Source organism: Piliocolobus tephrosceles, chromosome 10, assembly GCF_002776525.5.
Source record: "Piliocolobus tephrosceles isolate RC106 chromosome 10, ASM277652v3, whole genome shotgun sequence".
Classification (NCBI taxonomy): domain Eukaryota; kingdom Metazoa; phylum Chordata; class Mammalia; order Primates; family Cercopithecidae; genus Piliocolobus; species Piliocolobus tephrosceles.
In genome coordinates this window covers 49,945,559-49,967,688 of record NC_045443.1, presented here as the reverse complement: position 1 = coordinate 49,967,688, position 22,130 = coordinate 49,945,559, and the positions used below count along the sequence as shown (strand labels likewise).

At 51.8% G+C, this 22,130-nt stretch overlaps 2 protein-coding genes across 5 annotated transcripts in view; both read left to right on the top strand.

The window, feature by feature from the left end:
• KRT78 (keratin 78) overlaps positions 1-5,386 on the top strand; it is a 22,396-nt gene extending 17,010 nt beyond the window's left edge. For 3 of the 4 annotated variants that reach the window (XM_023211029.2, XM_031936308.1, XM_023211027.3), the window contains 3 exons: positions 3,212-3,432; positions 3,709-3,743; positions 3,824-4,229. In XM_023211029.2, coding sequence (XP_023066797.2) covers positions 3,212-3,432; positions 3,709-3,743; positions 3,824-4,083 — 516 coding nt within the window. In that variant the 3' untranslated portion in view covers positions 4,084-4,229. Of the gene's footprint in view, positions 1-3,211; positions 3,433-3,708; positions 3,744-3,823 lie in introns of all 4 variants that reach the window. The other variant, XM_023211030.2, reaches the window with a different exon arrangement.
• Positions 5,387-8,873: 3,487 nt separating this feature from the next.
• On the top strand, positions 8,874-21,802 carry KRT79 (keratin 79). The gene is made up of 9 exons (XM_023211031.3): positions 8,874-9,395; positions 11,573-11,793; positions 12,903-12,963; positions 13,077-13,172; positions 18,903-19,067; positions 19,264-19,389; positions 20,041-20,261; positions 20,901-20,935; positions 21,196-21,802. The coding sequence occupies exons 1-9, from the start codon at positions 8,919-8,921 to the stop codon at positions 21,378-21,380; spliced, it is 1,587 nt and encodes a 528-aa protein (XP_023066799.2). The 5' UTR covers positions 8,874-8,918; the 3' UTR covers positions 21,381-21,802.
• The last annotated feature ends 328 nt before the right edge of the window (positions 21,803-22,130 follow it).

Genomic DNA, 22,130 nt, shown 5'->3' with positions numbered 1-22,130 from the left:
ACTCCGTTGCCCAGGCTGGAGTGCAGTGGCGTGATCTTGGCTCACTGCAACCTCTGCCTCCAGGTTCAAGGGATTCTCCTGCCTCAGCCTCCTGAGTAGCTTGAATTACAGGCACGTGCCACCATGCTTGGCTAATTTTTGTATTTTTAGTAGGGATGGGGTTTCACCATGTTGGCCAGGTTGGTCTCAAACTCTTGACCTCAAGTGATCTGCCCATCTCGGCCTCTCAAAGTGGTGGGATTATAGGCGTGAGCCACTGCACCCAGCCTCATCTCTTTTCTTTTTCTTTCTTTTCTGTTTGTTTTTTGAAATGGAGTTTCACTCTTGTTGGCCTGGGCTGGAATGTAATGGCATGATCTCAACTCACTGCAACCTCTGCCTCCCAGGTTCCAGCAATTCTCCTGCCTCAGCCTCCCGAGTAGCTGAGATTACAGGCACCCACCACCATGCCCGGTTAATTTTTGTATTTTCAGTAGAGACAGGGTTTCACCATGTTGACCAAGCTGGTCTCGAACTCCTGACATCAGGTGATCCACCGGCCTCAGCCTCCCAAAGTGCTGGGATTACAGGTGTGAGCCACCGTGCCCAGCCCACATCTCTTTTCTTATCTCTTTTTTTGACTCTTACTTCTCAAGCCCAGCAGGGACTTTAAGGTCAAACACTGAAGGTCCTGGGGCCCTGTGGGGGAAGTTGGGAGCCAGGGCCTCAGAGAGTAAGTGAGGTGGGTGGCAGGGTGGGGCTAACTTCTCCTTAGGTAGATGCATTACAATGGTCAGAAGTAGAGGAAGGGATTGGCAAGGGAAAGGAGGCCATTTCCTGCTCCTCCTGCAGTGAGGAGACCTCACATCTAGGTGTGAAGTGTTATGAATTCTCAAACTGTAAAGTATTCTTACACTCATATTTCCTAAACCCAAAAGATCAATTTAGGGATCAGTGGAGGATGGAGAGCAGAGACCACAGAGTCAGGCCATTTCCTCAAGCACTACAGCTTGGTTTGAAAGTCACATGCGGTCCCTTGACTCCTAAGCAAAGCCCTCTGGGGAGGGTTCTTGGAGTATCCAGAACCCACACTTCATCCCAAACCATCCTTCTGGCTCTTGTTTGCAATGATAGGCAGGGCCTGAGAGGAATGTGATGAGTCCTCTTACTCAATTTGCTGCCACCAACCAATTTGGACCCCTTGCTTTGGAATCCTCTGGGGTGGCTGTTAAGATCCAGATTCCTGGCCTCCTGGCAGAGCTGAGGAGTCAGAATCTCTAAGGATGGGGTCTAGAAACCTGCTTTTTAAATGAGGTTGCCCAGCTGGTTCTGAAGCGTGTGGTCTTCAGAGTCTAGTGGCAGCATGCAGGAGTGTGTACTGGGTACCTGGGCCTGGGAATCACAGCTCCTTACACAGCAATGTGCCTTTCCTGGGAGAATCCCTCCTGGGGATATAGCACTGTCCCCTGCTGCTTTTCCTGCACAAACATGATTAACTGGGCTCCCCTGCGCAGGCCCAAGTGGGTTAGGACCCCAGTTCTGCCACCCATCTTTCTAAGCCTCAGTTTCTTCATCTATAGAGTAGAGATTATGTTTCTATCCATAGAGTGGGGACCTAATAATGACAGATTTTAGATAATTCCTTCTTTCCTGAGTCAGATATGAGGGCAAATCAACTGTAAGGCTGATAAAGACAGGGATCTCATCCTTCCTCTAGCTTTCTATTGTCGGTAAAGGGGTTATATTTTCCTTCTTTTTTTTTTGAGAAGGAGTCTTGGTGCAGTGGCGCTATCTTGGCTCGCTGCAACCTCCACCTCCCAGGTTTAAGCGATTCTCCTGTCTCAGCCTCCTGAGTAGCTGGGACTACAGGTGTGTGCCACCATGTCTGGCTAATTTTTTTTTTGTTTATTTGTATTTTTAGTAGAGACAGGGTTTCACTGTGTTAGCCAGGATGGTCTTGATCTCCTGACCTGGTGATCTGCCCACCTCAGCCTCCCAAAGTGCTGGGATTACAGGTGTGAGCCACTGCACCCGGCTGAGATTATATTTTTCAAACCCAAAATTGAGGCACACGGTTTGATGTAGTCTGACAACAGGACAAAGTATTTGAAAAGGGACTGTCTGAAAAAAAAAAAAAGAACCTTGGTGGCCCTCAGGGGGAGCCTTGTAGGTGGTGATCCTGGGAGAGGAGCCGAAGGCTGGGGGTGGGAAGAAATAGGGAAAGAGCACTTGGGGAGGTGGCACAGGAGTTGTACTAGTGTCCTAGGGCTGCCATGACAAATCACCACAAATTGGGTGGCTAAAAACAATAGAAATGTAATCTCTCCCAGTCCTGGAGCCTTGAAGTCTGAAATCAAGGTGTTGGCAGGGCCGTGCTTCTTCTGAAGGTGCAGTGGGAGTCCTCCCTGGGTCTTGCTAGCTTCTGCAGGCTCCAGGAGCTCCTTGGCATTTTTCGTCTTATTGCTGCATCATTCCCATCTCTGCCTCTCTCTTCTTTTTTTTTTTTTTTTTTTTTGAGACAGAGTCTTGCTCTGTTGCCAGGCTGGAGTGCAGTGGCACGATCTTGGCTCACTGCAACCTCCACCTCCTGGGTTCAAGCAATTCTCCTGCCTCAGCCTCCCCAGTAGCTGGGACTACAGGTGTGTGCCACCACGGTGAGCTATTTTTTTTTTTTTTAAATTTTTAGTAGAGACAGGGTTTCACCGTGTTAGCCAGGGTGGTCTTGAACTCCTGTAGTCTGCCTGCCTTGGCCTCCTAAAGTGCTGGGATTACAGACATGAGCCACCACGCCCAGCCCTGCCTCTCTCTTCTGATGAGTTCTTCTCTCTGTGTCTGTCTCTGTGTTCTCTCTTCTATTCATAAGGACACCAGTCATTGGATTTAGGGCTCACCTTAAATATGGTATGATATGATCATGAGATCCTTAATTAATTACATCTGTAAAGACCCTACTTCCAATAAGATCACATTCTGGGGTCCTGGGTGGACATGAAAGTCTTGGGGGATTCTCTTCAACCTACTGCAGGAGGTAAGGAAGTGAGGGAAGCAATACCTTCCCTTAGAATAAGGGGAGCCTGTTGCAGGGGTGGTGTTGGTGCAGACGGCCATGGATAATTTTGAGCTCATGAGATTATGATCCACCCCAGCCCTCAAGTGATATCCACAGGGGGTGCTTTGAGAGGCTATGTTGGACTTACAACCACTTTCTCGCTCATTTCTACCCCGCTTCCAGAACGCCAGCCTGCAGGCTGCCATCGCTGATGCTGAGCAGCGTGGGGAGCTGGCCCTCAAGGACGCTCAGGCCAAGGTGGATGAGCTGGAGGCTGCTCTGAGGACGGCCAAGCAGAACCTGGCCCAGCTGCTGTGCAAGTACCAGGAGCTGATGAGCACAAAGCTTTCCCTGGATGTGGAGATTGCCACCTACCGCAGGCTGCTGGAGGGCGAGGAGTGCAGGTGAGGGAGGCTTGGAGGGACCTGGGAATATGAGGTGGGGGAGGAGGATGGGATGCCAACACAGTGAGCTGCTTGCTAAAGAGGATTCCGAGAGATTTCCTGACATTGTGAGTCGCTAAGGGCAACCGACGCTGCAGAGAGATATTTTAAGTTGGGGACTGTGGATTTTATCTGCTGAGAGGGTGGGTGACCTGCTCTGAGGGGCTTAAAAGCTCGTGGGGATGCATTCTTTGCAGTATTTCTTAGCGCATCCCTCTCTTGTCCTTTTTCCCCTAGGATGTCTGGGGAGTGCCCCAGCCAGGTCACTATCTGTGAGTATCAGGGGACTTTGGGGATGGGATCCCCATGGGGAGCTGAGGACCCTGCCCTGACCCGGTGCATTTCTTGGCAGCCTCGGTGGGAGGCAGCACTGTCGTGTCTGGAGGAGTTGGTGGAAGCTTGGGGAGCACTTGTGGACTTGGTGGCGGGAAAGGCAGCTCTGGGTCATGCTGCACCAGCATCGTGACTGGAGGCTCCAACATTACCCTGAGCTCTGGGAAGGACCCTGTTTTGGGTTCCTGCTCTGTGTCTGGCTCCAGCTCTGGCTCCAGCTGCCACACCATCCTGAAGAAGACAGTTGAGTCAAGTCTGAAGACATCCATCACCTACTGAGTGAGCCAGCAGCCACCTCTTTCTGAACACATTTGGCCTGCTCCCCACATCAGCTGGCTCTGCACGGCCAATTCTGTGTCCACTGCCCACAGCCCAAGCCAGCTCACAGCAGATGTTGCAAAAATCAATAAAGTCTCTCTTCCTGCTGTTCTGAATGCTCTAAGTGCTTGCACACCTCACCCAGCAAAACAAAAGCTGTGTGGCTCCCGAGCCTCCTCTCCTTGAAAGGCAATCTGTGGCATATGTGTGTCCAAACGGGTCCTATTGGCATCTCACTCCACCTACCAGCCACTCTATCAAGGGATCCTTCAAGCCCTCCAGTGTGTTCCTCGGGGTGCCCTCCATCTTGCATACTTCCACTGATGTTTTAGCTGTGCTTGTAGCTCACTTCCTCATCAATTGCCTGTTTTAAGAGGTTCTAGTTCTGACTGGGGGCAGCCCCCTTCCTTCTTCCTGACTGTGCACCAAATTTTTCTCCTCCTAGGAAGATTTTCTAATTCTCATGTTTAACCTGCTGGGCTCTTCCTGTCCCTGGCAGTCTGGCTGCACCTGTTGCTGTCCCGGGCTCTGTGTCTGTCTGGTTCTGGTCAGGGACTCAGCTTCTCAATTAGCCTGGCTCTCCTGCACCCAGGATGAGGATGTGCTCAGCTTGTGCCTGGGGGCTCTGATGGAGACTTGGGGGTCAAAGTCTGCCCCTACCCCCTTATCTGTTAGCTCTCATCTTATCTTTGGGCAAGTCTGAACATGAGGCTGGAAACTTCTCCTCCTTCCTCTCCTTCAGGAAACTCTGTAGGCAGCCAGGAGTGTGGGAGTCGGGTGGGGTGCCAGGAGGGGCTGGAAGGATCACCTTTTCTACCCACCCCCAGTAGCCTCATGGGTGCCTGCAGTTGCTCTTTCCCCATTCTTGCTTTCCAGACCCAGGTGGGGGACCTTGCTCAACCTCACACTCCACTGTCTGGGCTGCAGGAGTTCACATTACACCTGTCCTTGCTTTAGAGGGAGGGCAGGCCTTTCCTCACATCCATGAATCTCTCCATCCAAATTATGTAAGAAGGCTTTTCATCTTTGTGTGAAGGAGACAGGAACCAGTGAGGATGTGGCTAGAACTCCTAGGTTTGAATCCCAGCTCTGCCGTTTCCTAGTGGGGCTACCTTGATCAAGCGGCTTGACCTCTTCAGTTACCTCATCTGTAAAAAGAGAGTAATAATAATATGTACCTCACAGGGCTGTGTGGCGACTGTGCCACTAGGATCCCAGAAGGAAACGAAATTCATCCAAGGTAGTTCAATTAAATTGACTTTTTAAAAAAGTATAATTTCCATTTCCCCCCCACCTCCCAGAGGATAGTCTTTCTTTAGTGCTGAGGGATTCAGCCCCTTACATGGGCTTTGGCAGAGGTTGCGGGCAGCACCTGCCGTTCTGAATCGGGATATGGGTGTTGGGTCCTTCTGGGCTTCACAAGGCTGCTTCCTGCCTGGCCTGCTGTGAGTGGCTCCCCTCACACGGTAATGCAGTTTCACATTCAGCCTGGGAAGCACCCAGACATCCAAGACACTCACTTTGGAAATGTCCCTGACGGTGGTGGCCTCTACCGTGTTTTCAGATGAAGACTTTCTTAATGGCCTTGCCCTCGGGCACGTTTCAGGTAGAGTTTGTGCAGTGAATAGGCTGCACGTGGCCTTGGGCGTGATTGTTGTTCCTTCTTTTCTTTGTCGTCTTGGAAGTGAGGGCCTGAGAGGGCTAAACTGACTTTAACGAAAGGATTACTTACAGTGGTGTAGGTAGGGCTGAGGGAACAGGGATGGAGAGGCCAGGGACCAGCAATGGCGGGAAGCTGTTACCACCCCTAGAGCGAGGTCCACCCTCTCAGTGTGCTCAAGACTGAGAGGACTTGCAGAGCTAAAGCTGGGCAGTCCTGAGAAAATCAGGATGGGCTGGTCGCCTTATATAGAGCTGAAGGTCAAGAGAAGCAGTGAGGTGGCAGAAGCTGTAATCTTGGGGAGACGCAGCCGTGACCCCAGACAGTGGTCTGAAGGGGTTGGAAGTAGGGAGGGAGCTGGGAAGAAACACCTGACCTCTCTCCTCCCTCTGATCACCTGCTGGTGTCTCCCTTTGGTCAACCCAACTGGAAGCCAGAGTGCCAGGGAGCAGCCCACAAGGGTCAGAGGAGGGTGGAGAATGGAGCGGGAGGGAGGCAGATGGAGCATCACCATCGTGAAGACTCAACATACCATTGCAGGGATGGTGCCCAGGCCACTGTCTGCCTCATAGTATGTGCTGAGTAAATGCTGACTGTAAAAATGATGATAATTAGCTCAGAAAGCCCTACCCTTTGGAGGCTCCTTTGTTCCTATAACTTTCTTATTACTCGGCACCCAGCCTGGCCCACGGTAGGCGCTAGGTTGGCAGTATCCACTATCTTGCCCCCTCCCTTCGGCGGCAGCAACCTTCTATCCCCTCTGCTTTTGTGTCCTGCCATCGGGGGGGACTCTGGGCAGGTGACAGTCTCCAGAGATGGAGCCCCTCAGTAATGAGTATAGCAGTGTGCAGCAGCTCTTCCTCTCTGTGGAGGGCAGGAGGGGAGGAAACCACTCCTCCCTGGGCTATAGAAAGAAGGTCTTAGCTTGCATGTCCTGTCTGAAGGTAGAGTGGTGAGGGCTGGTGGAGGCAAAGTGGCCTCCCAGGCTTCTGTCTGGGCCTGGACTGTGAGCCTGGGTGGGAGGGAGGCTGTCTTCAAGCAGCAAGCCGGGAGCTCCATGAGAGTGTGCCCTGGGCCTTGTGCACCTGTCACCAGCTCCCAGCACAAAGCCTGGCCCAGAGAACATGCTTGGTAAATGTGTGCGAGGGATGGCGTGAGTGTCAGTGTCTGAGGTGAGGTGAGACTTGTGTTTACCGACTGCCTCTCACTCCCACCAGCCTGGCTGTCCTGTGACTCAGAGGGGGCCCACAGCCACATCCTAGAGGCTAGGGCCCACTCATGACTGTTTTCTCCTCCCACATGGCCCAGGGAGAGATAAGGGAGGCTGAGAAAGTGATCTCAGCCTGGGTAAAGGAAACAAAGGTCAGTGGGAAGTGGCGGCTTCATCCAGGGATTGCTTTTCCAAAGGGCTTCCATGGAGGGCCCTGCTTATAGGCAGAGGAGGAAATGGGGCTCAGAGAAGTTGCGAGTTGCCCCAGGACACGCAGCTCAGTGTGGGAGATGGCTCGGCTTGGCTCCCCAAATGCCCAGTGTCCTAACTCCAAAATCTCCTCTTGGCTATTAAGGGACTAGTTCTGCAAGTGCTGTCACTCCCATTCCTCGTGGGAGCTGGGTTCAACTTCTTCAAGCAACTGGGAGCCACTTACAGCCTCCCAGGGGCCCTAGGAGAAGATCCCACAGCTCCCTCTGGTCCTGGAACAGGCAGTCTCTTCACTTGCCCTCCCTGGGCTGTGGCGAACAAGGGAGGGAGGCCAAGCCTTCTCCATGGCAGTCCCATGTCCTCTCTTTTGGGATCCTGGGGACACAGGCTGGTTGGTTGTTCTGCTCATCTTGTGGGGGTGGGGAGCACAACGATGCTGTCCTCGCTCTTTTTTTTCAGGCAAGTCTCTGTTCACTTTGAGCCCATCTTCTTGCTGAGAGATGAAGGGGGTGAGGAGGGCCAGTGTCTAAAGTCACCTCCTCAATCACCCCTTGGCCCTGACAGTTGACATCTCTGTCTTTGCTTGGGGCTTTGTTTGGTCCCAGCAGACTGAGGTGAATAGGAAGTTGGGGGCGACCATATGAGGTGATTTAAGGAGCTCCCCTAGCCCCTCTGAATCAGACACATGGGCTCCTGCATGGGGGGCAGGGGAAGATGGGAGTGACGGGGTTTCTGCATGGGCCTCCTGGGGCTTTTTCAGAACACTTGCCTTTTGGAGCCGTGCCTGTCTCCACCCAGGGTGGTCTGTGTCCTCAGCCCACCTCCAGCTCCCTCCAAAGTGGCTGAACCTTTCTGTGGGGACTCTGCTGTGGTGCAGAGGGTCAGGGATCTCAGGTATTGGTTAAATCCCCTGCTGTCTCTTCAGCCTCCATAAGAGTGTCCTTTGCTCCCAGGCTTCTGGGCCCTGTCTGAGGACCCCAGGCCTTCTCGACCTCCTGATCAAGTGCCTTGCCCCCATGGTTGGGCAGGGACCCTCTTTCTGTCTTTGAATTCACTTTGCCTGCACAGGCTCACTTCCCAGAAGGCTCTGCCATTCTATGGCAGAGGCACAGGCTAGCCCCACTCTCACCCTGTCACCTGTGTCACCTACCCTGGACCTGTGAGGAACGGTGGGCCGTGGGCTGGGGGTGGGAAGGGAGCAGACCTGGATGCTCCCTCTGGCAGCCCATTGCTCAATGCTCCTTCTCCTACCACCTGCACAGCCCCAGGCCCTGCAGCCTTGGCTTACAACAGGGGCCTGGGACAAACCCCATAGAACAGAGCTCTATTGACAGCGGCCACTGGGGCTGGGTAGGAGGACAGCAAGGCAGCCACTGGGTGGTGGGGGTGGCCGTGGGAGCCCGTATCATCCTGTGCCAACCAAGGAGAGCCTGGAGGCAGGGGGAGAAGGTGGCATCCTGCCCCAGACAGTCTCAGCTCAGCCCCAGCTCTGGAGCACAGGTGATAACCAGGAGGGCCCCTCCCTCCTGCTGGGGGAGAGGGAACTCCCTGCGGCCCACAGGACCCCTCCCTCTCCCCCTGGGGTGATGGGGCAGGAGTGTCTGTGGAGCTGGGGAGCCGGCCCAGCTGGGAAAAGATAAAAAGCCCACGGTGGCCCAGCAGCTCACGGCACTCCCTTCCTGCCCTCTCGTCCTGCCCTCTGGCCTCTCTGCAGCTATGAGGTCCTCTGTCTCTCAGCAAACATACTCCACCAAAGGGGGCTTCAGCTCCAACTCTGCCAGTGGAGGGGGTGGGTCCCAGGCCCGCACCAGCTTCAGCTCAGTGACGGTGTCCCGGAACAGTGGCAGTGGTGGAGGGACCCGCTGTGGCCCCAGCACAGGTGGCTTTGGCAGCCGAAGCCTCTATAACTTGGGGGGCCACAAGAGTATCTCTGTCAGTGTGGCCGGAGGGGCCTCCTTGGGGCGGGCTCTGGGGAGCTTTGGCTTTGGCAGCAGGGCATTTACAGGACAGGGGGCTGGCAGGCAGACATTCGGGCCCGCCTGTCCTCCTGGGGGGATCCAGGAAGTCACCGTCAACCAGAGCCTGCTGACTCCCCTCCATGTGGAGATCGACCCCGAGATCCAGCGAGTGCGCACTCAGGAGCGGGAGCAGATCAAGACCCTCAACAATAAGTTTGCCTCCTTCATCGACAAGGTGAGCCAAGCAGGAAGGAGGAAGGGAGCTCCTGGGGAAGAAGCGGGACCTCTAAGAGAGGGTGGGCTGGGCCAGGGCTGCTGTAGCCCACTTGTAGTAGGGTGGTGGTTGACAGAGCTCTGGAGCTCTCCCCGTCTGAGCCTGGGACGCCAAGACGTGGGTGGCTGGAGGCAACCTTCAGGTCTTCGCTGTGCCTGTGTGGGGGAGTCTCCAGTCTACTCATGAGTCCTGTTTGCCAAGCCCACCTTGCCTGTGTTGAAGCCTGTTCTACCACCATGATTAATACGATTGATTACACGGTAGCCTTACCTCATCATCAAAAAATGGATGGTCCTCATTGCTCCTCTTAGCGGGGTGGTCTGCATTGCCTTCTGTCATTTTACAGCTGGGGAAGCAATGGCTCAGGAGTCGAAAGAGTTGTTCAAGGTTAAGGGCATGGAGCCCTGTTTGTTCCATTCTTTCAGGCTTGGAGGAGGCTTAAGGGCAAGATGTGATCAGAACACAGTTGTGTGTGGGTGGGGTCATAGAGGAAGGCTCCCTTTTGCTTCTCCTTTTTTTCCTCTCTGTTTGAGCGAAGAGGCTCAGGTTGGGGTGGACAATGAGGAGGGTGGTCGTCAGGTCACCAAGCTCTGGGGGTGTGGAGTTTGACCTGTTGCCCATAGGCGTGTCCTGAACCCTGCCCTTGCTCCACACGGATGGGGGCAGCACTTGTGCTGGGATTTCCTGGTCTGTTTTGCTGGCATTGTCCTCCTCGATCCTGAGCCAAGGCCGCGGGTCATGATGGGGAAGGTCTGGCAGACAAACATCCCTTGGTTCAGTGATTTGTGTTTTTCCAAAGAACATGCACATCTCTTTTCTCCTGTGGTACCTACAGTGCTTCTATGAATAGTCAGAAATGGTGATATTGTGCCCATTTTTGAGATGAGAAAATTGAGGTCTAGAGAGCTCAAGTGATTTGCCCACGATGATACAAGGAGTTGGAGGCAGAGGCAGGACTGGAACCCAGGCCCCTGGACTCCATGGTTCTTGGCACTAAGAGGTGTTACTGCTCACGATAGGCACACCTGCTGCATGGTGCTCCCGGGCCATGTGACTGACGCCCAGGTGCTGTGGAGGTAGGACCTGGAGAGACTGGATGACAGAATGTGAAGCAAGCTGTCTTGCCTGCCTCCTCACCCTCTCCCCTAGTGACTTTTGGTTTTCCTGTGGGACTGTCCCAGAGGCCAAATAAGCCAAAACCTTTCTCAGGCTTGCAGAATCACAGCCTGGGAGCTGGAAGTCTAAGAGATTGTCTTGGAACCCCAGCTGGGTCAAAAACTCCTGGGGGTCCTGTTAAACCCACACCATAAGCTTCCTTCTGAGTCTATAGAGGAAGGGCCCATACATCGGTATTTTTTTAAAAGGTTTTTTTTTGGGAAAAAATGTGGAATTTACAGAAAAGTTGCAAGAATAGTACAACGTACTCCTATATACTCTTTCACCCAGTTCACCAATTTCCTTATTTTTTTTTTTTTTTGAGACAGGGTCTTACTCTGTTTCCCAGACTGGAGTGCAGTGGTATAATCAAAGCTCACTGCAGCCTCCATCTCTTGGGCTCAAGTGATCCTCCCACCTCAGCCTCCTGAATAGCTGGGACTACTGGCGCATACCACTACATCTGGCTAATTTTTAGTAGAGATTTTTAGTAGACTTGATTTTTAGTAGAGACAGTCTTGCTATGTTTCCCAGGCAGGTCTTGAACTCCTGAACTCAAGTACTCCTCCAGCTTCAGGCTCCCAAAGTGTGTGATTTTAAACAGTTGATTTATATTTTAAACAGTTGATTTTAATGCAGAATTAGGGGTCAGAAACATAGATCTAGTCCAGTTTACCCAGGACAAGTGAGAGAGGGAGACTCAGAGAGAAATGATTCAACCAAGGTTACCAACTAGTAAATTGGTACTGCTATTGAGCTGGGCTTTTGTGCTTATTAACTTGTTAGAGGTCTTTCCATCGGATTGGACGTTCATTCCCAGCAATCTGTTCCCCTAAGGACCCCCTCCCCACAGCAAGGTGTAGGTGCGGCTGCAGTGTCCCTATGATGCCCTGGCCTAGGAGGGGAGGTGGCAACGGACCCCATCCTTGGCCCCTCTGGTGGCCGGAGGATGACGTCAGCCCGCCCTTTCTGCTCTGGCTCAGGTGCGGTTCCTGGAGCAGCAGAATAAGGTGCTGGAGACCAAGTGGGCACTGCTGCAGGAGCAGGGCCAGAACTTGGGTGTCACCAGAAACAACCTGGAGCCCCTCTTTGAGGCCTACTTGGGCAGCATGCGGAGCACGCTGGACAGACTTCAGAGCGAGCGGGGGAGGCTGGACTCAGAGCTCAGGAATGTGCAGGACCTTGTGGAGGACTTCAAGAACAAGTGAGGAGAGCAGGCCAGGAGGGGCCATGTGGGAATGAGGAGGGGCAGTGGGAAACCTGCTGAGAGGGCCACCCCATTCCCAGGGTCCCAGGCCCACCTGGGGGACACACAGACAGAGCTGGATCCCTCAGGCACTCAGGTCCAGCACCTGCTGCCATCTGGAGAATTGGCAGGTTTATTTGTAATTTTAAAAAGTCTTCAAAGTAGGGAGAAGAGTATAGTGAACCCCATGTTTCTGTCACTCAGCTTTAATCATTATCAGCTCATAGCCAATTTTTTACACCTCCCCACTTCCCTTCTTCCTGTGTAGTCTTTTTTGTTTTTTAACTTTGCCTTTTTCTACGTGTTCTGACTCCCTTGTGGTCTTGAAGCAAATCCCAGACATCTTGTCATTTCATTCATTAATATTTTACAAGTTATATTCATATATCTGCATATATGAATGTAGTTCTTCTACATGACTCAATAAAACATACAGTGCCATAATCACACCTAATACATTTTAAAACAATAATTCCTCAATATAATGAAATATCCAGCCGGTTTTGAATTTCCAGTGGTCCCATACACGTCATAACTTTAAAAAATACGGCTTGTTTGACTCAAGCTCCAAATAAGGTTTATATATTATAATTGGTTGATATGTATATTTATAACTTTAAGGCACATTTAAAAATGACTTTTTGCATAAATCGACCATGACAATTTCTAAACCTTAAAATCTCATCGAAAGTGGTTGGGGAGGAGTTAGCTGGTTTGAATGACACCGTGTTGCTGAAAGTGACGGTAAAGGTCAGCCACTGTTGACACATCTTCACTTGTCCCTCTAAAGCCTCCTAAGGGCTTGGATCCAAAGAGATGGCAGCTCTTGATTGCCATACTACTGCACAAGTTCTGTGCCTCTTTCCCTAAAATGGGGTGGGGAGAGGGAATGTTTGAATCAAGGCAGACCCCACATTTCTTCACTGGTTGGCTACATTGAAGAACTGCTCCCCAGAGTTGTTCTTGACCAGTGAGCGACCCATCAGGGCTTCCATAAAGCTGAGTAGGTCCCATGCCTGAAAGGCAGAGCCAGGCTGAGCCTGGCCTGAGTCTCCCATGTGTAACAGGTACGAGGATGAAATCAACAAGCGCACTGCTGCGGAGAACGAGTTTGTGGTGCTCAAGAAGGTGAGCTGAGTGGGGTGGGGGAGGTGGTCCTTTGGCTGCCAGGGTACTGGGCTGATTCGGGAGGAGGTGACATCCCTGGGGGCTGAGGCTGTGTCTTGCTCTCTCATCCCCAGGATGTGGATGCAGCGTACATGGGCCGGATGGATTTGCATGGCAAAGTGGGCACCTTGACCCAGGAGATTGACTTCCTGCAGCAACTCTATGAAATGGTGAGGTGGCCAATGGGCTGGGAGAGTTTGCATACATTATAAACAGCACTGGAGGTTTTCAATGGAGTTCTGACTTGAATTCACCAGTGCAGCCTCATTGGTAGAAGATGAAATCTTGACACTTTTTTTTTTTTTGGAGGTGGAGTTTTGCTCTGTTGCCCAAGCTGAAGTGTAGTGGCACAGTCTTGGCTCACTGCAGCCTCTGCCCCCAGGTTCAAGCGATTCTCCTGCTTCACCCTCTGGAGTAGCTGGGACGACAGGTGCCTGCCACCACATCTGGCTAATTTTTGTATTTTTAGTAGAGATGGAATTTCGCCATGTTGGCCAGGCTGGTCTTGAACTCCTGACCTCAGGTGATCCACCTGCCTCAGCCTCCCAAAGTGCTGGGATTACAGGCATAAGCCACCGCACACAGCCTAAAACCTTAACACTTTAATTAACATTAGCTTCCACGTATTAAGTGCTTTTGATGGGCCAGGCACTGGGGCAAGCTTTTAACATAATCTTCTCAATAACCCCATAATGCAGGTACTATTATTGTCTCCATTTTATAGTCAAGGACCCTGGGGCTCACAATTACTTGCTTGTGGTCACATAGCTAGGAAGAAGCATGCTAGAATTTGAATCTGGCTCTTGAACTCCAAAGTCTGACTCCTGTCACTGTTATATTGCCCTCTCCTGCCCAGTTTGTAATGGAGCAAGGGATGAGGGAGCAGGAATGGGCAGACAGGAGGGACTGGGATTCCAGATTGGAGTAGAAGGTGAGTAGTGGGTAGATTAAAGAATCCAGAAGGGCTTCCAGGAGACAAGGGGGCTTTGGAGACTAGTGTGAGAGGGCTGAACTTAACATGAAATGACCACAGAATCATAGACTCTTAGGGTCCGCAGGACCTCAACACCAACCTTTCATCCAGTGCAAGAACACTTTCTATGATATCCCTGACATATCCCTATCATATGTAACCTCTACTCAAATACTTCCTGTGGTAGGGAGCTCACTACTTTTTAGGGCAGGCATTGCCATTGTTGAACAACTTTATTAGAGCATGGACTTAGATGTCCTTCTCATGACTTCTGCCCTTGACTTTGCCCTCTGGGCTGCACATATCCAGTTGTCTTCCATGTGACTTATGCCTTTCACATGACAGCCCTTTAGAAGTCACGATGATGAGAGGATAAAAATCTGTGGCATGTGAGGAAGTTCAGGAAACAGGGCTCTTAGTAAAGTATTCAGAAGATAGAGGGATGGGGAGGGAGGTTCCAGACACAAACTTCTATTGATGCAGCCTAATAGTGCACTAGTTTATGTGTTGTTTTAGAAGTCATTTCACAATGTTGGCTTCTTAGAACCCCTCCTGGACGTTTTCACATAAATCCTTTCAAATGAGACACGCATCTACTCTCCTCTAACTTCCTGTATTTGGGTAGCTGAATTTTGAAACTGAGTGGCATAGTTAACCATTCCCTTTCTTTCCTATGAAATGCCATTGTGGTGTCATTCCAACATTTTGAGCTCTGTGGGCTCTGAGTAACTTGATTCTTTTATCCAATGTATTAGTGATGCATAGCTTTGCGTTATCTGCAGATGGGATAAACTTTCAGTGTAGGTATTTGACAGCATCTGGTGTAAATCATTGATATACATGTTAAGGCAATCAGGGCCCAAAACAAAGTCCTGTGGGTCTTCAGTGGTGATTTTCCATGGGACTGTTAACAGACTGTTCCATGTCTGTTAATCAATAATTTGTGGTTAAATAGCCTCAGCTACTTTAAAATCCCCTTAACAGTACTCTTACCTGGACCATATTTTTCTGTCTTCTTTCAAGAATGCTATGAAAGGCTTGGTCAAACATTGTCCATGGCAGACCTTTAGCAGTTTAATATAATCATGAAGGAAAATTAAATCCACTTGGTTCCACTTTTCCTTAGGGAACCCATGATGGCTTCATGCCTCCCACACACATTTAGGAATTCATTCTATGGGTCTGGAGGAGGTTGATGTCAGCCTTATTTGAAGAATTCCAAATCTCTCCTGTTTGAAAATCAGGCCATTTACTGTGTTTGGGGTTTTGAGGTCTCCTCCTCTCCATATCTCTCAAGGATGACCAGGGCATTCCTCCCCTTGGCAGTTCCTGGAGCCTCTGAGTGTACGCTCTTCCGGCCTGGATCCCTGTGATCTCCAACAATGCCAAGGCCTCTTATTCCCTGTCTTGGGTCCCCATTTCCTTTCAAGTATTTTTCTTGTGCTTTCCACTTTGATGACCGGTTTGTTCTTGATGGAAAAGAGGCAAATGACAAAGCAGCTGAGCGATTGGCCTTTCCTGGATCTTCTGTAGGGATCAGCCCAAAGGGACCTCTGTGTTATTTCTGCCTAGAGTTCATCTAGCAGCATCTGACCTCTGACTTTGGTGTTTCCCAGGCTTATCCTTGGCTGGACGGCTTGCCTTCCAGCATCTCTACACGGCCTGTCCGGATGGAACTTGCTGGGAAGTGTTCTGGGCCGCCATGCTGAGTTTTTAGGTGCTTCCCCAGTTTCTACTTTGCCGGGGTCACTGATGGTCATTCATGGTCTGGGGCCTCCTTGTGGTCCCTTAGGTTCCATTCTCTCTCCCCTTCTTCTCTGATTGTTTAGGAATTGGCTTTTCTCTGGTCTAAGGCGCATAGCTGGCACACTCAGCATTCCTTTCCATTGCTATGCCATGTTTATTTAACAAACATTTACTGAACACCTTCCACATAGCAACAAAGACAAAGTCTCAGCTCTTGTGGGGCCAGGTTATCAGGTGATGAGAGCTGTGGGGGACAGGCACAGGTGCAAAGGCACATGGGGATGCCGTGGCTGACCCTTCCTGGAAGGGCTGCAGAAGCCTTCGAGGGAGATGACATCTGAGTTGGATCTTGATGGAGGGGCTAGACTTCTAGAGAAGGAGCATGAAGGACTTCGCAGCCTGGGGCCCAGCCTGTGCAGTGTCACAGAGGCATGAAGGAGCATGGTGCTTGGGTACCAGTGAGTGGTGAGTGCCCACATCGAGTGTGTGGGCACAGTTAGGTGAGGAGGAGGCAAGGGAAGGAGAGGTAGAGACCAAGCCTGGGCCCTTTCCTGTCAGAGGTCCTCATGGCCTAGCAGTGCCTCAGTGGGGTGAGAACAAAGGCCAGCACAGTCGTTCCCTTGTTGTCCCATGTGCTCAATCAGTCACGGAACCAGCATGGCTCTCAGTAACCAATGTCATGGTCTGATTTTGGCCAAGCCAGATTCCACAGCAATCTGGGCGGTGAACCACCTATCACTGGGTGTCTCACAGGGCAGGAAGGCAGCCTCCATGGTGGCTTCTCTCTGGCCTGGGGTGTCTGCGGAACCCAGTCCCTCTTCTGGTTGTGCTACTTCTGCCCGCTGGCTCCCTTTACCCTTGCCTAGACGTCTCCACTATCTTTCCCCCTTAGAGTCCCTGGTGTCTAAGGAGACACACACCTTAGTGATTCACAGAGCTCTTTCTGCTCTGATTTCATGAACTCCCTTTCACTGGAAAGCCTGACTTTTTCTTTTCTTTTCTTTTTTTTTTTGAGGCAGGGTCTCATTCTGTCACTCTAGCTGGAGGGCAGTGGCGCAATCATGGCTCACTATAGTCTTGACTTTCTGGGCTCAAGTGATCCTCCCACCTCAGCCTCCCAAGTAGCTGGGATTACAGGCGCACGTCACCATGCCTGGCTAATTTTTGTATTTTTTGTAGCAACAGGGTTCGCCATTTTTCCCAGGCTAGTCTCGAACTCCTGAGCTCAAGTGATCGGCCCACTTTGGCCTCCCAAAATGCTGGGATTACAGGTGTGAGCCACTGTACCTGGCCACGCCTGACCTTTCTATCCCCTTGGTCTAGCAAGACCATTGCATCACCTCATCCACTCTTGATGCTGTCTAGTGGAGAGGTTTTGCCTCCTTGTCTTAAAAGTTTTGGGTTGATTTTCCTCGGGACTGTGCTCTGACATGGGGCTGGAGAGAGACCCTGAGTTGGGGAGGGCAGGGGCAGGATGCTTCAAGATGATGCTGACAGTTCATCTTGGTGGGAAAGGAGACAAGGCAGCTGTGACAACACAATCTAATCTGTGACAAATAGGCCTTATGGGCACCTCCAGTGGCCTTCAGAGAAGTCTGGGCAAGTAAGAATGCACTTAAATCAGCACATGCCATGGGTCATACATGGATCTTAAGCCCCACAAGCACCGCAGGAAGAAAGTATGATCAGAAGAAGGAACTGAGGCATCGCAAGTCTTAGCTGGTACGTCAGCTACAGAGCCAGTGCACGTCAGGCTGGGGACTTGATCTCAGGCTTGTCTGTCTCCAAAACTCATATCTTTCCAAAAACCACAAGTTTTTGTAGTGACTGGATTGATTGTGTCTCTAACCTCCTCATCCTACTTTTTGAAATACAATCTAATTTAACAATCTGCATCCACATCAGTATGGATATTGGTTTTGCCTTTGATATTTCTCTTTACCCCTTGTCTCTCTTTGTTCCGGCCAGCTCTATTTTAGTCTATGTCCTCTCAGCTTCTGAAGTCAGACTCCTGGGATTTGAAACTGAGCTCCTCACTTGCTGGCTTGTGATCTGGGGCAAGTTACTTAATCTCTTTCTGCTACTGGAAAAGGGCATGTAATGAGTTAGTACCTGCCACGTGCCTAATGCAGAGCCTGAACCACAGTGATGCTCAGGGTCCGAGGGTTGTTATTGTTATTCTATTATAATTCCCTGGGCTGCCACGAAGGGCCAGTGTTTGAGAAAGGATGGAGACAAGACCAGAATATGGGAGGTGTTGGGTTTTAGGGGGAAGGTTCTCCACCCATCAGGGAGCCTCTGAGGAGTACTGAGTGAATGAGTGATTTGTTTAGGGCATTCTACGGGCAGCCCAGAGCAGGAAGGACCATGGGAGAGATGGAGGCAGAACCCCACATGGGACCAGTGATTCAGCTGGTCCGAAGGCCAGAACAGAGACCCTTGACTCCCCATCACCTAACCTGCCATTCACAGCATCCTGAAGCCTACTTAGGTGTGAAAGACGTTAGTTCTAGAAACAGGAGGGGCCAAGAACATCATGATAGTCTACACCTTTCCGTGTGCTCTAGAGGAAACCACTTGGGCTTTGTGGTGTAATTGACTGGTCCGAGGCTGGGTCCCACCCTGGACCTGGTGGCCTTGGATGCATCACTTCTCTCCAAACCTCTTTCCTCACATGTCCACGGTCAGGGCCACTGTGGATGGTGGTGCAGCTGGTGATTTGGCTGGTGCTGGATGTGCTGCTTCCACCTGAAGGGGTGTCTTTCCCCAATTTGCACAAAGGCACTCTGTGAACCTGCTGTGGGCCTGCCTGTGAGCCTGCCATGGGCACCCTGTGAACCTGCCATGGGCCCGCCTGCTGCACAGGGTGTTCTGAGGCCTAGAGGGGTTAGTGAATGTGCTAGCACAGTGCTGGGCATCAGTGGTAGTGCAGGGAGTACACATTCTCTTTTCCCTCTCTAATCTTTTGGAAGCCTGCAAACCCACAAAAATAAATGAAGTCTGTAAAAATGGGAGCTTCATTTTACAGCTGGGGAGACTGAGGTCTTTCCTGTTGTGACTTTGCTCTAGGCTGGAGCCTGGACAAGAGCACAGGCCTCCTGATGCTACCTGTCTTTCACCCCCTGATGCTTCCTGGGGCCTGGAGCAGGGATGCTGGTGGCAGCTGTCTCTGTTTCTTCAGGAGCTGAGCCAAGTGCAGACCCACGTGTCTGACACCAATGTGGTGCTGTCCATGGATAACAACCGCAACCTGGACCTGGACAGCATCATCGCCGAGGTCAAGGCCCAGTATGAGCTGATTGCCCAGAGGAGCCGGGCTGAGGCCGAGGCCTGGTACCAGACCAAGGTGAGAGGCATAGCTGGCTCAGGTGTGAGGCCTGGGGTCTGATCAGATCTTCTCCCATCGTAAGAGTCTTCGGTCTCTGGGACTCTTGGAGTCCGGGGGGCCAGATATACTCAACCTGCATGCCTGCATGGGGCCTCCAGCTGTGAGAGTGGGCTGGGGCCATTTGAAAGCTCACTGCCACTTCTTTGGTCCCCAGTATGAGGAGCTGCAGGTGACGGCTGGGAAGCATGGGGACAACCTGCGGGACACCAAGAATGAGATTGCTGAGCTCACCCGCACTATCCAGAGGCTGCAGGGGGAGGTAGATGCAGCCAAGAAGCAGGTGGGAATCTACCTGGGGGCTGGGGGGTCTGGCATGGTGTTGGCAGGGCCTTCTCATTGTCATCCCGAGGGGCTAGGCCTGCTCTTCTCTTGATGGATAAAATAGAATGCTAGGCCATTGATCACAGGCTCCTTTTACAGGGGGGAAACTGAGGCCCAGAGAGGGAAGGGGCTTGTCCAACGTCACACGGTATATGAGTGGTAGAGCAGGTGGGACAACCTTCTCCAAGAAGACTGATCCATCCCATCTCCAGGAGGTCAGAACAGGAGGTAGAGGGTTCAAGGGGCCAGGTCACAGATGCTGATGCTGACTCTATCTTGAGGATGGCTGAAAAGTGTGGGTTCTTCCATAGATTAGAATGAAGCACTTGGTTACTAATCAGGCTCTGTTATTTATTTCATGTCTTCTGAGGCATTGGACTGATCTGCAGTAGGAGGGGTTGACGTTAGACTTCAGTGAGGACTTTTCCAGTGGCCTTACTTGATCCTGCTTGTGTAATAGCATCTCTTCAGATGAATACTTCTCTCTTCTTTCTTTCCCAGTTGTTTGGGGGCCGGGATGTGGGAATCATGATGCCTTCATGGCTTGAAGGCAGAGAGATGAATGGGATGACCCCGGAGGGTGCTTCCAACACCTCTCCCCCCTGGGCAGTGTCAGCAGCTGCAGACGGCCATTGAGGAAGCGGAGCAGCGTGGGGGGCTGGCGCTCAAGGATGCTCAGAAGAAGCTTGGGGATCTGGATGTGGCCCTGCACCAGGCCAAGGAGGACCTGGCGCGGCTGCTGCGTGACTACCAGGAGCTGATGAATGTCAAGCTGGCCCTGGACGTGGAGATTGCCACCTACCGCAAGCTGCTGGAGAGCGAGGAGAGCAGGTGGTGGCCCCTCCTGCCCGATCCAGAGAGCTGCTCAGGCCTGCCCTGGGGGAGAGCCTGAAGAGTCTGCTCTGGGGTCAAGAGGGAGAGGGAGGAACCAGGGAGCAAGATCCTGACTCACGCCGGGGGAAAATCTGTTTGTGCCCACTGCCTCCGTCACTCCTCTCCTTGGCTGGCACAACTCTTGTTAATCCTTATTGTGGCTGACAGCCCAGTAGGAATAGAACTTCCTCTTCTATCACCAGATTCCACCAGCAGTGGAAGCTTTGGAAAAAAAAATCCACCATTTCTGTCCTTAGGAAAGGCATGAAATAGAGAGAAAGTGGGCAGAAACTAGGCAGCTCTGTCTGGTCGTGGGCTTGTTGCCATTGGGGCAGGGATGCTGTCCGTAGCCCACATGGGGAGAGAGGAAAGAAAAGGGGAGGATAGGAGTTGGCACAGCCTACTGGTGACTCTGCCTTCTCTGCAGCACCGGGTTTTGGACCTGGGCAGAGCCCTATACACATACTTCTCACGTTTCCTGGTCTTGTCATCAGGATCCACTGAGTTGATCCAATGTAAAGGCAGAGGGAAGGAGAGGGTTTTCCTGTGGGCACCAGGGACCACTGACTGCTCTCCCGGCCTTTCTGTGTCCCCTAGGATGTCTGGAGAATGTCCCAGTGCAGTCAGCATTTGTGAGTATTTACTCCCCGCTTCCTGCTCCACCCCTGGCCAGGCCCCAGAACTCTGCTCAGTTTATGCAACCTGTCCTTGTCCTAAAGCATGCTCTCCTCCATTTGAGCTCCTGGAGACAGGTTCAGAGGGTCCTAGTACTGGGCTTCTCTATCCATTTCCCATAGCTCTGCTGCCTGATTTTGTTCTGATTCTCCACTGATTTCTGGGTGCCCTCTCCTGGCACGGCCACCCTGACTAATCCAGACCCTTTGCTTTGCAGCTGTGACTGGCAACTCCACCACCGTGTGCGGAGGTGGCATCTCCCTGGGTGGGAATGGGGGGGCCACCAAGGCTGGATTCAGCACAAATGTGGGCTACAGCACCGTCAAGGGAGGGCTAGTCTCTGGGGGAACCTCCATCCTGCGGAAGACCACCACAGTCAAGACGTCCAGCCGGAGGTATTAGCTGCTGAGCCCTGCAAGGGCCCCTGCAATCCTCTCCCTGCCCTCCTCACCCCACCTCTGCTGCCCTTTCCAGTCACTTCTCAGGAGCAGGAACAGCCAGGGGACCTCAGACCCAGGGTGTTTTCATACCAGACTATTTGCATCTTGGAAAGCGCTCAAATCTACTCAGGTTTTTTTCTTGGTCCTGCAATAGGGTGGGAGGGGAGGTTAAAGTTGCCAGCTTGAGTGATGTGCTTGGGTGACTTGGGGGTGATCTTTTGACCACTGAGAGGAGGCTGAATTTCCCAAGCTATTTGGAGAGAGAGAAATTGAGAGTGGTCCCCAAAGACCCTTCAACCTCCCCAGTCCCCCACCAGACCCACTGTCTCCCTGAATCTACCCACACTCCCCTTCCCTATCTGTGTCTCAATAAATGGTACAACTACAGCTAGCTGTCTGTGGCTGCAGTCTGTCCTGTTTGGGGAACTGAAATTGTATCCATTGATTAATGTCCTGATGCCTGACACAGCAACAATCACAGTCACTACGTCCCAATCGCCATGCTTACTTAGGTACATTAGTTTGATACCATCGCCACTCCAGGGCTGTACATGGCTCACAAGGGGAGACTGAGGCTCAGAGCGAATATGTACGCTGCTCAAGGCCAGACCTGGCTAAGTGGCTGCCTGTTACCCAGCCACCCCCTGGTGCCTGTTCAGCCTACCACTAACTCTGTAGGGGCAGACGGCATGCTTTGTTCAGCGGAGAGATC